At 33.5% G+C, this 19,035-nt stretch overlaps 1 protein-coding gene across 1 annotated transcript; it reads right to left on the reverse strand.

The window, feature by feature from the left end:
* Nucleotides 1–11,917: 11,917 nt before the first annotated feature.
* LOC133874135 (E3 ubiquitin-protein ligase PUB24-like) lies at nt 11,918–13,289 on the reverse strand. The gene has a single exon (XM_062311970.1). It carries the CDS (start codon nt 13,249–13,251, stop codon nt 12,031–12,033), a length of 1,221 nt encoding a protein of 406 aa, XP_062167954.1. The 5' UTR covers nt 13,252–13,289; the 3' UTR covers nt 11,918–12,030.
* Between the last annotated feature and the right edge of the window lie 5,746 nt (nt 13,290–19,035).

Consider the following 19,035-nt stretch of genomic DNA (forward strand, 5'->3'; position numbering starts at 1 on the left):
AAAATATACTGGGTAGGTTTGGTATCTCTTCATCTCCAAGTTTTTTCAACGCCTTATTGAGTCTCTTATGTGCTTGAAAAAAATCTTCAACACATTTCCTTTTTTTTTTTTTTTTTGGTCTCAACTCTACACTACATCATCTACGACACAAAACAATATTTTATTTCATTCAACAGGTAATATCAGTCACAATATGGTGGAGTGATGCTTTTCACGGCGTGGCTGAACCGCCAATTATTTCAAAATTTCTTCATAAGATTCTAACTCCTACAAAGATTAATATTCTCAAGTTTTTTTTTTTTTTTTTTTTTTAATCTTCATCTTCCCAAGTTAATTCTCAGCAGTCAAGAACGAACCTCCAAAAAAACATGTTGAGAAATTTGCTCATCTGTTTTCAGCATGTACCCATACTTTAATTCATTTTTATTTCTCCATAAATTATAAACCGTTTCACAAAGAACCAATCGACAAAAAGAAGTTCTAAAAGATTTATTCCTTCACACTTTAACAACAAAAGTAGGCCAAAATTTCTATACAGCAAAAATGGGCCAAAATTTCTATACCATATCACTGCTATACATGCCTCCAAAGTTAGCACAATAATCCTGATCATAATTCACCTTTATCGGATTAAAATCCAACGGCAGCAAAGAGTAATCTAGTGGCTTCACGCAAAATATAGGCTGCAGCTAATTAATTCCCTCTAGTTCCATATTCTTCTGAAGTATCATCGCCTAAGTACCCATTATTCTTGATGTTGTATCCTTCATGATCACCATATAAACATTGTTTTTTTTTTTTTTTCAAATGAGCTGGGGGGGGGGGGGGGGGGGGCATGGCCACTACTGGCCACCCCCCCAGCTCCGTCCCTGACTAATTTCACGTTACTATAGTTTACTAGCGTGTAAAAGGCTTTTACACATTAGTAAACCTAGGTTACTAAAATTGAGAATTTTTGTAGTGCCTGCTCTGGTTCAGGGACAACGTAATTGAGATGAAGAGTTTGTTGATGAAGAGTTTCAACATGAAGAAGACGTTGAAGATCATTCTCAATGTTTTGTAGATTGTAATTCTCCACCAACTTATGTTACATATATCAATTATAAAGATCTTATAGAAATAAGTTTTTGTCATATGGTCAAGAGGCTGAACAAATAGTGGATAATCATGTGTTTAATGAAAGTCCAAAGAGTGAAATATCTCAATTCTTCAGACAATTAATTATGTTGATTTTTTTTGGGATTGAAAATTTTCTATCAATTTTTCCTAAAGAAAATCTTGACGTTTGTTTCGCATGTTGGAAGAAATTTTGATTTTTTGTGGTCAAGAAAGAATTGAAAATTTTTGAAAAAAAAATTATGTAGAGTGAATTTATGACAGTCAATCAAGAGCTTGTGAAGATTATTTCATCTCAAGTTGGTGTGAGTAACTTCAGATCTAATATTCAGAGTTATGTTGTGATGGGTTGAAAGTTTTCTTTCTTTAGATATCAAGTTGCTTTGGTGTTGAGAAGCATAGAATGGAGTGAATTGATTGTACATTTAAAAGATCGAGGCAAACATGATTCAAATTCGAGGATGAATTCTTTTCATCCTGGTGAGACTGATGTAAGAGAAAATTAGGCATAAGATTTGAAGATTATTTATTGAATATGATTAGCCCAAGAATAGAAAGAATCATAAAAAATATTTGAAGATTATTTTTAGAATAATATATTTTACTTTCTGTACAAGAATTTTAATTTGTCTCCAAGTTTACTGTTATGTTTTATATTTTTATTTATTTCTTTTTCTCAAAGTATTTTGATTGGAAAATATTCAAACTTTGCCTATATAGTTTCTTCTTGAATTCACTTTTCTGTTAGAACAATCTTAGTTCTTTCCCACGTCAATTTATTAAGCTTAAGGCTTCAGAAGTGCAAAAGTTACATATTAGGAACTCAAAGCATTTATAAACCAGTACCATGTTTGCCACGGAAAAATATTTTATGGAAGCATAATTATGCGTAAGGCATAATTAAACTTTCAAAGTAATATAAGGTCAAAGTAAGTAAAATTGTAACAAAAGAATATGTGAATGCAAATTTCTCCCTTATAAAGTGCCTAATGGCATGTTTGGATGCAAGTTAAAAAAAAAAAATCCACTTGCTACAGTGTTTGAGTTTAATACGACCCGAATTCAAACCGTTTTTCCATGCCCCGAATTCACTCCAAATTAAAAAAAAAAAAAAGAACAGGTTATCATTCTAGATGTGTGAATGACTGAAAATAATAATTATATATATTAAATAATAATTATTCATATTTATTTATATTAAATAATAATTATTTAAATCATTAGTTCACACTCATTTTCATAACTTTAATCATTTTACACTTTTTATACCTCCAATCATTTCCTATTATGGTTATTCGTGAAAAAATACTCACATACAACTATCACCCAAACATGATTTCAAATACAATTTAAATTCTATCAATCATCCAAACATCTTTTTTGCGTCAAAATTTGTGGAATAAATAATAGTTGAATTTTGATTTCAAAAAATTGAACACCCAAACCGGCCAAACGTACTATAAACATCTTGGCCTCCTAAAAAAAAAAAAGAAAGAGAGAAAGGCACAAGTAACATTGCCAACCGATTTAAAACGATTGGTTTTGAAAAGATTTTAAGCAACGAATTATAAATCCTAATAAGATATGACATATAACAACTTTCTTACTGAACTAAAATCATTTTTTCTAGTCTTTCTTAATAGAACTTATATTTCATAAAAGAATTCATAAACTAACTTCTTTCATCAAACTTGACATAAAACCATGATTTTTGAATGATTAGAAGCTTCTATTTTCACTTGTTACTATGGTCTCACATACAAAAATTAGGCCCCATATGCATAGGGTTGTGCGATCCAACCTTCGAAGATATAACAATGACACTCGTGGCCACTGATTTACCCTGAGTAACTGATTAACTTTTAGGTGCACTCAGTATGCAAACTTAGTGATCATGACCACACATTAACGTAATCGGAACTTTAGTTTGACGCACTCCATCATATCTCGGTATCATGCTTCTTTAATTTTTAAGCCAAACATTTTAAAACTTTCCTTAAAATATAATTCCACCTCACACGTGTTCATTTTTTACTTCCTGAGCTTTCAATAATCATATAAGCTTAGTATGTGTTAAAGGGTTACCCTTTCTTTACCTAAAAATTTCTTTTCTTGGGATGTTTCCATCAATAAAAAATTACTTAAATGGCCACGTTCTTTACATAGAAACTTCTTTTTTTAAAAAAAAAAAAAAATTTAAATTTTTTTATTTTTATAAATAGAAACCTCCTTTAAATAAAAACTTTCTTTAAATAAGGCACAATGACTCAAAAGCTTGCAAATCATGCATAGATAATAGAATAATGATTCAATGCCACCCAAATATACAACTTTTCACCACCTTGCCTCATAGGCAAGGTGGTCCCCCACTATTTTTTGAGTTTTTTTTTATTTTTTAAAAATAAATTAAGGTGAGGGACCACCTTGCCACATAAACAAAGTGGTAAAAAGTTGTATATTTAGGTGGTAGTGAATCATTATGAGCATTTGATTTCATAACTAAACATTGAAACTTGGAATATATATCAATCTAAAGCATTTATGGAATTTTAGGACTTGTATTGAAAGAATTTAATGGAAACAATACTTGCTGGTGTAGACATGAAGGACACAGATCATCTCCATTTCAAATGAAATAGATAGTATCCATTTAATGATCAATATTGACACATCTTTTAAAATTTTTAAATAATATGAAATCATGTAGACCGTTAAATGCACTAGCTCTAAATCCTGACCATGAATGGATACTATTCATTTCTTTTGAAATGAAGAGGATCCTATTCTAGACATAAAGAGTAGTAAGTCAAAACAATTGAAAGGGGTAAGCAATACTACTTACTTTATATAAAACAATAAGTTGTTGCATAGTTAAATGTTCAAAGTAATTTATCATAAAATGCGTAATTGGGAAGGAGTAGTCACATAATTTAAAACTTTATTTGGAAGGGGTCATGAATACTACTTACCTCGATATTGCATTTAAGAATGTAGGCAGTAATTGCTACAACTTGAACAATAAGGTTTAACTATGTCAGTCCTATGTAAGCATGAGTTCGGGTCGAGTTGGGGTGGGGCGGGTTTTGCGCTTTTCTTAGACTAGACCCAAAGTCATTGGGTTGGGAAATTCAAGCTTGTTACCCATAACATCCATTTGCCTTTGTTGGGTTTCGGGTTTCATGGGGCGGGGTCAAGTTCTGGTAAAAACCCACACCAAAATCAAATCAAATTTTGTCTCAAACTGAGACTAAAAATCTGAGATATAGGTTGATTTTGAGGCGGCTGGTTGAAACCTTGGTCGATCATCACAGAATTGTGTCCATCAAGAAAACTTGTACTTACTAGCTTGCTTGCAAAATTCACTGTCAATTTTGTAGAAACGCATTTACTGCTCTAGTGTTGTGTAGATACTCCATAGGTCCTAGAGATACCTGTACCATTTGATCGACCAAGGTTGATTTAATTTAGCAGAAACCTCACTAAGAGCCACAAAGAGAGAGAGAGAGAGAGAGAGAGAGATATCTGAGTTCAAAGCTAAGCTGCGTCTATGTTTAGGGAAAAATATTAGTGTTTCTGCCTCTGACGGAAAAATGTGCTATATATATGATTGCTTTGCTAATGTGAGGCAGGGTGGTACCCGCAGTTTTGTAAAATTATTATTGAAATTCGACTTGGGCCTGTCAAATTTCCAAAATAACAATCTGTAGCCAATTTTTAAACATGTGAATCCGCCTTTTTTGGGCAGGATCAGTGCAGGGCAAGCAAGTTATGTGGGTTGGGGCGAATTTTACCCTCCCCTATTGCTATGCTAAGTACATAAACCATAATTCGAGGTCAATCCTAACTTGCATTGGCCTTTTTGACCTTTCCCTTTTCTTAAAGAAATTTATTTCTTACAAATAGGCCTAGGCTTAGGGCTTAACCTAGGGTTTCTTTGTTTTTTTTTTTTTTGACATTGGTTTGAAAATAAGGTTTCATTTTTCTTAAAATTTATTTTATTCTAGTCTAACTTATTCTGTTATAAATTTCATAATTTTTTTGAATAAAGTAATTAAAGTAAGGTTAGTCTTGGAATTTCACTTAAAAATTATTTAGTTTTTCTTTCTAAAATCTAAAAAATGTTTTTATGGGGACTTGGGTAAAAAATGATCCATTGGGAGTTCTCATAACTAGGTTAACCACATCTAAAGGCCACAACTCACTAAGTGGGCCTAAACTAGTATACTACACTTAGCTAACTTTGCCCAATATTGGGTCCAAAACTCATTTAAGACTTATCACTTGACAAAATTTGGATCAAACAGCTCCTAAACATGTGAACAAAATTTCTTCAATTTGATTCAAAACTTGTTCTTGATGCAATTTGTGAGAAGTCTCTTAATGTATTTAAATAGTTTTAATACCACCTAAAAGGCTATTGATTATAAATGCTTTAATACTCAAGAGAACCATGGTAGTCTAACATATATATACTAAGAAGTGATTTTTAAGAAGATGATGCATATGCATTACATAGGTATAGCTACCACATGTTTTTTTCATGAAACGTATTGGCATATAGCCTCATGGATATCTATAAATTTAACACTGTATGGACTTAGCCACTTAATAAAAGTAACAAAATTATTCTTCCTTTGGTTCAAACTGGTTTTGAAATATTTAGGTGAAGCTTTCATAAAACACATTTATGCATAACATAAAAATGTTACATTGAAAGAGGAAAGAAATTAACTATTTACAATGGTGTGATTATGACCATGAGGTCTTGATGATCTTACTCTTTGCCAAATGTTATAGTGCTTTAAATATTTTTATGTATTCCTTATTTTTTTTCTTTGTGTATTAAACTACTATAGTATCATATATTTTATTACGTTATACTTTAATTTTTTTTAATATTGTATTTTATTGTATTTAATTAAATAAGAAAAACTGTAAATGAAAGTATCTTTCTCACATCCAGGCTACTCTTCTCCTAGGAATCCTAACTTGGTATGCAAGCTCAAGAAAGCAATTTACGTTACAGCCTCAGACAAGATAAAGCAGGCCCCCTTCTTAGTTCTTGGTGCCTGCTTTCAGAAATTTAGATGCCTATGCCTCTTCTTTATCGATATGATTCCCATCATTTGCAGTCGAAGGTAAAGGAGACAAGGGCGAGGCACCGAACATGTTCTATCCTCAACCTCTAGGGTTGGTGAGGTGTTGAAGTTGACTTGAGCTCTTAGGAATTGAAGAGATCGAACAGGTGGAGAGAAAACTTATGAGAAATGAGGGAAATGTGGTAGAAAGAAGAAATAGTTGAGTGTTATGTGAGGGTTGAGTATAACTGTGCAAGATACCAAAAAGTTGGGTTTTCGAAACCCAATAAAGTCTGTCTCCTAAAGTTGATGGTCATCACCTATTGCTTAGGTTTATCAAAGTAAAGCAACTTTTTCTAAAAAACTAGTTTGTCTTTTGTATGAAAAGGTTTATGATTCTAAGGTGAGAAATTAGCAAGGGTTGACTTTGTTAACTAAGGATAGGGGTAAGGGTAGGGGTAGGGATAAGGGTGTGAAACCGATGGCGATTGCGGTTATTTCCTCATAACCGCAACTGCAATCAAGGTAGACGGTTATTTACTTTTAAATGATGTAGTTATAAGCAATTGACAATTATGCTGTTATTAAAAACTGATTATTAAATGGTAATCACTTTTCATAAATTATTGATTTTTTTTTTAATTGGATAAAAATAAGCCAAGAGGATAAAATATCAAAACCACCAAAAAAATAAAAAAGAAAAAAAATATTTGATTACTTGGTAAATTACATTATTTTGCAAACTTTTTGGAATAACCTCACTCAAGGTACTGAACTATCGCCATATTTGACTTAAGGGTACTGAACTTCAAAACGTCTCAAATTAGGGTATTCAATTTTTAAAACTTTTCAATTACAGGTACTTCGTTAGGATTTGCCGTTAAATCCTGCCAAAATTTTCAAAATATCATTGTGTTTATTTTTTTAAAAAAATTTCAAAGACTCAGGCATGCATATTTTTGCAAATTTTGTTAAATTCTGATCAACGCTTAAATCCTAGTAATTGTTTTTTTTCCTAAAAAAAAAGGGTATTTTGAGAATTTTGGAAGGATTTAACAGCAAATTCTAATAGAGTACTTATAATTGAAACGTTTGAAAAATTAGATACCCTAGTGTGAGATGTTTGAAGTTCAGTACCTTTAAGTCAAATAGGGCGAGAATTCGGTACCCTTAAATAAAATTATCCCAAAATTTTTTATTGGAAGATACATGAAGACACTTTTCTATGTATCACTAATAGCCCTAGAACTAATGCACTGTTTTTTTTTTTTCGCAAAAATAATAATAAATACATTTACAACAATGAAGCACATTGAGAAAGAATTGATAATAATAATAAAAAAAATATTAATGTAATTAACTTTATTTTGACTATAAATAGGACACTTTCGTATTATTAATAAGAATATACTTTACAAGCTTTCTTTTGTTTCCTCCTCTTAATTAGGCTAAAAAAATCCCAAAGGACAGAGATTTGGGGGGGGGGGGGGGGGGGGGGGGGGGGGTTAGGGCCATGCCCCCCCCAATTTCTTAAAAAAAAAAAAAAAAAAAAAAAAAAAAAAAATTTCATACCCTCGGCCCCGGTAGATTTTTCTCAGATATCTTGGATGCCCACGCTCAACCAATCCCCAGGGACATCGAAACTAACATCAGCAATAAGTTGCAAACGTTGTTTCACAGTTATACTTTCTGTTTCAGCCTGTTTCACTTTCAGAGATTCAGAAATTAGGTTAGTCTTCATCAAGAAGATGATAGAAACTGAAACGATGCCGTTCACACACTTAGCATTTTTTTTATTTGACGAAAACGCTCCGTTTCAATTATAAAGCTTGACGAAAACGTGGCACTCGAGTCGCCAACCAAAACGTACGTAGCACTCTTAAGTCCGACCTTGAGACTTGAGCCTGTGAGCGTGAGACCATGATAGTGATTAATAAGTGAGTTGTGTGATATTTTAAAGGCCATTATCTTTTATCTTTTAAAAGGTAAATGCAAAAATTGTATGCTTTTATATTTATATCATTCAATATAAATTAATTGTTTATAATTATAAAAATCAAAAATAAATTGTCCGTTGCATTTATATGTATTAAATAATTATTATTTTTTTAAAAAAATTGTCTCTATATTTTGTTAATTATATTCTTCAATATTTTTAATAAATTTTTGTTCAACTTTATTTTTTAATTTTGACTCATATGAACTAAAATCCTAACTCTACTATTATCTGACATAATGTGGTGCTGTAAATTTGGAAATTTTTGCATTCATATCTTTGATTTGGACGAAAAGTTCAGCTCTATTCAAGTTTGAGTTTGTGATTTGGCATTTGAGTAGATATGATTCATTATATTTCACGTTTGTTGTCAGCTTTAGATTACTATAACAAAAAAAGAAAAAAAGAAAAAAAAAAAAAAAAAAAAAAAAAGAGAAAAAAGAAGAGAAAAGCCAATGACGAATTTGGGGGGGCGGTATAGGTCATGCTACCCAAATCCTAAGAAGCAACAAAATTTTTTAACCCCTGGCCCTGCCCATTATATCTTTTGGCTTCCCTGCCAAACGAGGTTTCACAATCCACATAGCTAGGCATGTAGGACTCACATTTGTATGTCAGTTTCATAAGATATATGCATCAAAAAGTGTAGGAAGATATTGTGGTGTGTCCATTCAACAATCCACCGTATGTCGTACGCTCCTGTGGGGTTGGAAGAAAAAGTAGGAGGTTGCAGGCTACACAGGTTGGGACTGGGAGTGGGAGCATTGAGCAGTGGCCAATGAGCACTGCAGCAAGAAAGAAGAAAAGAAGAGAAAGTGAGGGAGGCAAAGGCAAGATGCACGAAATGAAAAAGAAGAGGGAAAAAAAAAACCCTAGTGGAATTAGGTTTTAATTATATATATAACTGGTTACCGATTACCCGGTTATTAACCGAATTTCTACATCCCTATAACCGGTTATCGGTTACCCGATTATCAACTGAATTTCTAAATCCCTATAACTGGTAACTGTAATCGACCTAAGTAGTTTTCCAGTTATCTAGCTGCCATGATTTTCGATTACGCAGTTATGCGATTATTTGGCTATGCGGTTAGTGGTTGTTGGAGGTTATTAGCGGTTAATAACTGCCCCGCTTATACACCTTTAGTTATAAATATGTAAATGAGCACTTCATTAATAAAAAAATGGGAAAAATAGATTCTATCCCGCAAAGTTTCAAAATTTTTTCAATTTTTCTAACAATGTTTAAAAATTGGCAATGTCCACCTACTAAGTTTCTAAAATTACCACTGTAAACCATCAGTTAGTCAAGTTTGTCTTCTTTAACAAAAATCAACTCGTGTGTCACAAGTTGGTTTTTAGGGATAAACGTCCCTAAAATACCCTTAAAAACAGTTTATTTTTTATTTCTTTTAAAAAAGGAATTAAAAAACCAAAAAAAAAAAAAAAAAAGATGCTTGGGTGGTAGAAACTACCCCTAAGTGGCCAAATGGCTCAGGCCATCCCCAACGTTTCTTCTTCTTCTTCTTCTTCTTCTTCTTCTTCTTATTTTTATTTTTTATTTTTTATTTTTTATTTTCATTTTTTCAACTATTTTTTTCTTAGTTCTTAGGGTTATTTTGGAGACATTTGTCCTTAAAAACTCACGTGCGGTGTATGTAGGTTGATTTTCGTTAGAGAAGACGGACTTGAGTAATAGATGAGTAACATTAACAATTTCAAAAACTTAGTGGATGGACATTGTAAAATATGAAAGATTAGAGGTAAAAGTGAAAAAGTTGTGAAAATTTGGGAAGGGGTAAAATGTATTTTTTCCATAAAAAATTATATTAAGTTTAAATCATAAAATTTTAATCCTATTGCCCAAGATGTCATGTGTCATGAATTGAACAATTAACTTTTGCATATCATTAGGGTTTAAATTAGACCATCAAATGATGCATATCATTACTTTTTATGGTCTCTTAGAAGGCTTCCAAGTTTTACTAAGCTAATTTGGCCCAACATCAAAGGCCTGCCCATCTAATCTCAATACTTTGGATCAAGGTGAAGGTGTTGCAAGACCACACTCTAAGGGCTTTCCGCGTGATTGGACCATCCTAAAAAATGATAGTTAGCTTCTTTTTGGGGGTTGGCATGACTCTCTCTCCGATCCCCCCCTCCCCCTCCTTTTTTTTTTTTGGTATTTTTTTTTCTTTTTTTTGCTTTCATCAGTTTTCTTTATAATCTTTTTAAGAGTATAGATGATATTTTATGTTCCTACTATTAGAAAAGTGACGAAAATATCTGATTGAAAAATGGCTAAACTGAATTCTATTATTGCCAAATTTAAAATACTAATGCTATATGCAAGACTCTTATATCTTATCCTCCTACATGCGACATGACTTTTAAAATCAGCATTGAATTTGTGATGAATCATTATTGAATTTTGATTCAATAATAATTTTAAAAGATATGTCACATATGGGGGTATTACTCAATTTTAAAACCTAGAGAACTTTTTGAAAATGACCTAAAACTTAGGGGTAATTTATTTTATTTTTTCCGCATAGTATAGCCATAACAACTCATTATATTGATTTTCCAATCCCTACGCCCCAACCCCACCCAATACAATCTGGCAGCAGGCTATTCCCATCTTTATCCTATGAAGAAGCCTTTCCTAGCAAATAAGTAAATAGATAGATAAAAATATAAAGATCATTTCCAGTTCAAATGAAATGGATATATAATATAAATCTTATTGTCAAAATTTAAAGTTTGTGTTAACGGTTTATATGAAGTCAATATTAGCACATCTTTTATAAAGTTTAAATAATGTGAAATCGTATATGTTGACCATGAAACGGAGGGGATTCTATTCCATTTTTCCATTTCCCCGTACATAATTAAAGCCAGCTTAGAACAAGTCTGTTACAATAAAGATGCACGCATGCTAAAGAGTTATTGGAATGCGCGCCAAATTTAGAATAACAAGTTTAATCAATGCAAGAGTAGACTGAAATACTTGCCAAAAGTACCACTGCATCTTTAAGTTGGTATTGGAGTCTTAACTGAGTAATGTTAGAAGTCTCTCTTGGATAATTTTTATATCATTCCAATAATAATGTGGTTTTTAAAATCAGCATCGAGCTTGTAATTGATCAATATTGAGTTTTGAACAAATGATGATTTTAAAAGCCACCTCATTTTTAGAGGGACATAATAGTGACACAAGAGGGACTTCTAAAATTACTCGTTCTAATTATAAACAATTCGCTTTTAGTTTTCTTTGTTCTACCCATTTAATTAATAGATGAAGATTTAATATCTTCTCTTTGATTCTTATGATAAACTTGTTGGAATGCACAAATTAAAGACACTTATAATTTAGATTGTTTCCAAATTCCACCAATATAATATAAGATTTATACACATGCAAAAGGGTGTCAAATAAGGATTGAATCCACACCATGCAATTAAGTATTAACTGTTAAAATTGCTATCTATTATATTAATTAAATTGGATAAATTAATTAATCATTTCTTATCACCTTGAGTTTGGATAAGTGGTGATTTAATATGGTATCATAAGTAGATGTCATGAGTTTGAACATCGACTCCACAATTCACTCTCAATTTCAGTTAAATATTTCACGTGTTGAGCCTTACTTATACCTCACATGTGAGCTAGGAGGGAGTATTATAATATTTCAATTAAAATGAATAAATCAACCATCTCTTATTAGCTTAAGTTTTTGCGATAAGTGATGATTCATTACTAGCAAATATGATTGGAATCCATGTATAATTATAAGTTGTTTTGCTTACATGGGCTCAAGATAATTGCATTTCACCTTAGATATGGAGATCTTGAGAAACACCATAGCACGGAGAATCCTTCCACTCCTTAGAATAAGATCTAAGGATTTCCCTTGCTTTGTCTTTCAAGTATGCGGCGCAGTCAAGTTGGAGCAGTGACCAAAGCTTTTTCACCGCCCCAACCTTTAACATCTCCTCAAGCACCGGAGATGTCCCTGAGGAGTACTTACAAATCATTGAAAGGATCAGAATCGCTCGATCGTCGGCTGCCGCTGAAACTCTGAAGATCCTGTTTGAGACCACAGCAATGCCTCCTACATGGCTTAGAAACTGTGCTCTCCCATCGGCGCAAGAACATAGATGAAGTAGTATCCCTAAAATCAGCTCCGTAGTTCTCCTTTCAGGCAGCCCCAGTTCAAGCTCAATGAGCTCAAAAACTGCGCCCACTTCAGCCATCATTATTCGATTTCTTCCCCAAGGAGAAGCTTCTAACAACACATGCAAAGCAGCGTTAATTCCTTCTTGAGTGATCCCACTCCTTAAGCCTCGTACAATCGCCTTAAAGAATTCGGGTTTCAATGTTTCTAACAATACACTTGAGCTCCCGGGCTTGACGATTGCTTTCAACACTATCATCGCATGGGATTTCACTGTCGGGTGATTTTCCATCTCACAACACAAAACCCAGGTCAGCGAATCGATAATATGATCATTCTCCGCAAGAAGTTGCTTTAGCTCGGCTGAAGGGATCGGGATAAAGTTAAGCACGCTGAGAGCTTCTTCAATGCCATTTATTTGACCGTTCTTGAAACATGTCGCAATAAACAACAACATGGCTTTCGGCACGCCGGCTTCCACCATGGGATTCCTATTCCTTTCACTCCCAGCCGCGAGGAACTCCAACTGTCTGACAGTTTTCAGTTGGAGCTGATGAGGTTGCGAAAGGTGTTTGATGAGTTTGAGGACTTGAAACCTGTCGAGAGGCGGCTTAGGCGTGGGAATCCGGTCGATGCCATGCGAGGCATTTTGGGTGCACCAAGCCTGGATTAGCCGGCGTAATGTGTGATTAGGGGTTAAGCCGGATTCTTTTGGCAAAGGCTGTTTGCTGACCGGACATGTGGTGTTCTTGCTTGTGAACAGCCAGTGTTCGATGCTTTCCCTGTCGTAAGTAATGCCTGTTATGGCTGTCACGGGGTCTTTCATGATTTGGAGGGATATAGGGCAGATAAAATACTGAGGAACTTCAATGTCATCCATGGAATAGTACGCAGATAAATCGATATAGGATAGTATGTAATATATACAAATATATATCTTCACGTTAGAATTAATCGCTTTGGGATCGAGGATAAGAGGTTGGAGATGATGATGGGTGGGTGGCGGCCGGTGGTAAGAGAAAGCGGCTATAGTTTATCAACAAGTATATTGAGAATTGAGAGAATTATATGAGATATTGGTCGTGTTTTCTGCTTAGTCATATAGTCTAAATGGAACCATTCTTACACCAATAATTCATTGTTCTAAGAGAGACCGTTCTGTGGTCAAAGGAGGAACTTGCGGAGGAAGGCCACACGGAATTGTAAGAATAGATCAGGCATCAAAGCCTATTTAAGTTCATTGTGCGTTTGGCCCACCGCATAAAAAACATTACATTTTCCTATAGTATTAATTAGGTTGATTCCGGGTTCTCTCTATTTAAATAAACTTGTCAAAACATTGCCTTTGACATTGGTCTATTTTTTTTTTTAAAAAAAAATTAATACTTGTAGTTTGATTCGAAATTAAATGGACTTTGTGGTTTCAAAGTGTTGTGTGCGCAAGTAAAAAAAATGTCGTAGACGGTACCTGTAGTACTAATTTGATAAACGCAGATGGTACTTTTGTTCTGTTCAATATTTTAACGGCGTACCACGTTAAATCAATCAACAATTGTCACGTGTTCCGTATATCTCACTAATATTATTTAAAATTTTAAAACCTTTTTTACCACCCCTGACAAAAAAAATAAAAAACTTAAGGGATTGGATGGGCATGGCACACCATTAAAACATTGGACGAAAGTACCATACATATATATATATATATGCGTTTATCAGATTACTCCAAGTACCATCTACTATACTTTCTGAAACCAAAGTGTCCGTTTGATTTCGAGTAAAATTACGTGTACTTAAAAAAACATTGACCCTTTAAAATATGAGGCCGGGGAGAAATGAGAGTACAAATAGGTTTTGTGTATTTTTTATTTTTATTTTTGTTCAAGTTTTGTGTGATGTTATAGGTGAAACAAAATAGAGATTAATTAAGGCTCCGATGAGTTTGATGTAAAATATTTTTTATCGGAAAATATTTTCAAGTGAAAATGATTTCTCTAAAAATGATTTTTTGGCATTTGGTTCGTACGAAAAAATGAGCGACTGCAGAAAAAGGCCAGCGACTTCCAGCAACCTTCGACAGAGGTCTAGCAGCTTCCCGCTACGGTTCGGCAAACTTCGATGATTTGAGATTGAGAAGCTCAAATGTGAGGAAATGATTTGCAGGATTTTTGTTTTAGTGAAAAATTTATTTATAATTTTTTAGGGGGGTAGGAAAATACAGTTACCCTGTACGTGAACTGTATTTTCTACTTCCTGTGTTTCTCATCGAGCCAAAGCTAGCTCATCTCCCCACATAAAAGGTGGCCTTTTATTTTCATGGGTTGCCCACCAAATTATATACCTAGACTTATATATACATGGACATAAACAGTTCTCCATCGGTCATTATGCATGGGAATATAGAATTAAAAGGTTCCTCTTTTTTCCTTTTTCATTTTTTTTTTTTGTTAAGATAAGAGAGTGACATAAATTTGTAAGATTTGTTACTAATAATCTTCCTTATTTCATCTTACGTACATTTTATCATCTGGGTCAAAATATATATAAGTGGATATTTATTGTTTTATTGTAATAATACATGTAGGAATAAACTTACTCCTTTTTTACTGCTCAGAATTAATCAATTTAGGAAATTTAACTGCTGAAAACCAAATCCCAAGCCCATTTACTTGTTGGTTTAGAAAAAATGATAATTGTACTATTGGTTTATAGGGTTGACATAAATTACAAATGTGGTACAAAAAATTCATGAAGGGTCCTTGTGATAAACTATAATTACGAATCACTTCCTTAAACCTATTTTATATCCATTAAATTAACAGATTTCATCAATTTACTACGTCATACTCAATAAAAAAATCGACACGTATCAAATCGTACGATTATCCCTGAAAAAGAAAAAAAGTTATTCAAAATCGAATAAAGAAATGAGAAGTATATATTGAAAGAACAAGCTCGATCGACTAACGGGATTCGCGCCTGACTGAAAACCTAAACCAACTATAATTGTGTCCAACATACGCAATGTGACCAAGCCAACGAGTCAATAAAGATAAGTCATTTTGACCGTTATTTACTTTATTGTAAATTATTAAGGACCAGATCAGAAATTTCGAGATCTTGTTTTTGAAAGGAATGTCGAGAAATTTCAAGAAATTTCAGATTCCAGAACACAAAATATATTTCTTAGCTTCTTTCTAGAGCCACATCAATAAATTTATGATGTTACATAATTTCCTCCTTATCGGAAATATTAGCTGATAATATATGATGTTGCATAATTTCCTTCTTCTTTCTAGAGCCACATGCAAAACGAAAATTCGGATCATCAAGATTGCCTAGGATATAGCAACAGCGACTAATACCTCAATTAATCCTGGCCGTTTGTTTGTAATGAATGGTTAGGATTGTGCTATATCATCAAAATCTTGAAGAAGAAAAAACCTAAAAATGTTTTAAGAGCATTTCTAGTGGTAATGGTTATTTAATTTTAGCTACTCAAAATATCATTTTTATTTTATTTTATTTTTTGTTTTTATTTTTACTTTTACTTTAGTAACTTTTCGATATAAACTCCAACAGATTATTTATCTTATTCTCTACTTTCGTTAAATGTTATTTTTCAATATAGTTTTTATTGTGAAAGTTGAGGGAGAGGGAGAGAGAGATTGAGAGAGAGGGAGGGGGAAAAGAGGGGAGAGAAAAGAATAAATAAAAAAAAAAAAGACTAAAATATGCTACAGTGAATAGAGATGCTCTATTTTGAAGATCTATTGGAGGGATAAAGTGGCTCATAATATTTAGTTATCATGAGCCATATGAATGGTCTGCTAAAAATGCTCTATAAAATTAAAACAAGGATGGTTGTCAAACCCGAGATGATTGACAATCCCCATCAACTATTTAAGAGTGGCCAAACTTTTTTGAGGTAGTCAACCGTTTTCATTAGCTACTTTGTGGGTGGCCGACCATGTATGCCTAAAACTATTTTAGGGTAGTTCGGTTGCCCCATCAGTTGTTTTAGGTGTAGTGGGTGGCTTGCTTTGTGAGTGATTCGCCACTCGATCCATAATTGATTTTGGGATGACGGTATCTCTAAAAATTTAAAGTAGATACATCTAATGGTGTACGAAATGACACATTATTTAAATTTTTAAAATAATGTATCGTATTGACATCAAGATTGGGGTGGAGTACACGCTTAATTATTAGGAGTGTCAATTCGGCCGGTTATAATCGGTAGCCGATTATCAGTTTTAGCCTTTTAAAAAATCCAGTTATAACCGAAAAATCGGGCATATATATATAACAAAAACCCGGTTAAGTGGTTAACAGTTTTTCTTCATGTTGTTTGGACCAGGCCCCGTTAAGACTCGACTATCTTTCACCTACAACATTTGGACCAACACGCATGGCTAGTATTAGCACAACTCTAAAGTTGACATTTACTCTCATCCCTTGATTCCTTATCTGCTCTCACACTCACGTTGCACGCTCGGCTTCCACAAATTCTTTATCTTCTCTCATACGTCGTTTCATCTGCTCTCATACAGTCACAAGTCGAACGCCTGGTTTCATCTCATTTCATCTGCTTCCACACGTCGCATGACGAGGCATTGGGCAAACAACATGGCCCTTCAAATCAGAGATCGAGACGGAGCTCCTCAGCTCCTCACATGGCTCAAGTTTGGTATCGAAAGCATCTCCGTCTCCATCGACGTCAATGATACTAGCATTCCACCACTCCCCTGCAATCACAATTTATATTAGGAACAAAGACGCGTCTCTGTCTCCATTAATTTGGGTTTTTTTAGATCTTTTCATGTGTTTTTTTTTTTTTTTGGTGTATTTTCTATGTATAGATCTACAGTATATGTTTTGTTTCATTTTGTTTTAAATCTCCATCTATCTGATTGTATTTTTATTTTTTTTGGTTTCGTTTGGTTGCTTAGAAAATTCTCAATCTGATTGTATTCTCAATCTAAATCATCTGATTGTAATTTCTGGTTTTGTTTGGTTGCTTAAAAAATTCTCGATCTGAATCATCTGATTGCAATTTTTTTTTTTTTTTTGTTTTTGTTTTTGTTTTTGTTTCAGTACCCGATCCGAATAACCAAGTACCAACTAGGATAGCTGGTTAACCGCCAGTTAACTGGCTACCTAGTTCCGGAGCCGGTTGGTATTTTTTAATAACCAGAGACTCTGGAGCCGGTTATTGGTTTTGGCCAAAAATCGAGAATTAGCTCCGAGTTTACATCCCTATTAATTATTTCTTTATTTGTATTGCGAAAAAGACTTGGAATGTTTACCAGCAGCAGTGCACTAGGATCGAATCTACTTTTTTTTTATCACAAGATTGTTAGGTTTCTTTGACCAACCAGACGTACGTAGTTTAATTAGCAAGATTTTAATTTCGTGAATTACAAACAAGACATTCAGTAGATCGAAAGTATATATTTCGTTCCGTTTTGTTTTAAATTTCCATTGATCTGATTGTATTTTCTTTTTTAAATTTTTATTTTTCGTTTGGTTGCTTAGAAAATTCTGGATCTGAATCATTTCTAATTATTTTATTTTATTTTATTTTTTTAAATACCCGGTCCAAATTACCGGGTACCAACTGAGATAGCCGGTTAATCAGCTACTTGGTTTCGGAGTCGGTTGGCATATTTTAATAACTAGAGACCCCAGAGCCGGTTACCAATTTTGGCTAATAACCAAGAATCGGCTCTGAATTTATATCTTTATATATAATAATTATTGCTTTATTTGTTTTGCAAAAAAGACTTGGAATGTTTACCAGCGGCAGTGCACTACGAGAATCAACTTTTTTTTTTTTTTTTATCACAAGATTGTCAGGTTTCTTTGACCAACCAGACGTACGCACTCTAATTAGCAAGATTTAATTTCGTGAATTAATTACAAACAAGACATTCAGTGGAACACATGACCCTCGTAAGTCGTACGTAGGGCATGAAGAAAAGCCAGGTTGAACGCGTTTGATATTCTTTCACTAATTTGGTGCAAAGATGACACGACAAAGTAACATCCTGCCTACGTCTGAAGGAATATTAATAGAAAGAGTCAAAGTAGAACTATTGACTCAGTTCACAAAGAGACAATTTATTTGCTTGCTTTTCTACTTGGCAGCCTCTTAAGTCCAAGTCAAAAGTTGCATGTTTACGTAAAGAGTTACTTGAGTCAATGCAAACATATATACAAATTAAGTTTTTTGCTGCTTTGTGCTCTATGATTTGTGAAGATCCTTTCGTAATTTTGAGAATTTATTTGAGAGTTTACGTCACTAGCTGTTCTACCTTTTCTAATACTCCAAATATAGTCGTCCGCTTGGTTGAATTCTCAGGCGCTTTCCATGGCCCAAATTTTCGGCTGGTCGTAGCATATTGGTTTCCTTTGAATTTCAATTAATGTTTCAAAGTCCATCTGCTTTCTGTAATCTGTTTCTGGATGCGGTTAACCTTCTCTTAATTTGGACACCTATAATTTACTGCAAATTCATGCATATATTCTCCAGTACTCCACGTTCCCTTTGAACACTCAAGTTTCTATTAAGGTGTACGTAGTTACTAGCCAGAAACATGCATCTTGGTGCAGAATAGAAAAGTAAATGGCGTGGATCATACGTACTCTAGTTGATATTCAT

Source organism: Alnus glutinosa, chromosome 7 (assembly GCF_958979055.1).
Source record: "Alnus glutinosa chromosome 7, dhAlnGlut1.1, whole genome shotgun sequence".
NCBI classification, from domain to species: domain Eukaryota; kingdom Viridiplantae; phylum Streptophyta; class Magnoliopsida; order Fagales; family Betulaceae; genus Alnus; species Alnus glutinosa.

What these genes read in the sequence shown, in the direction of transcription:
- LOC133874135 (XM_062311970.1), bottom strand. Translation starts at nt 13,251, where the DNA reads ATGGATGACATTGAAGTTCCTCAGTATTTTATCTGCCCTATATCCCTC.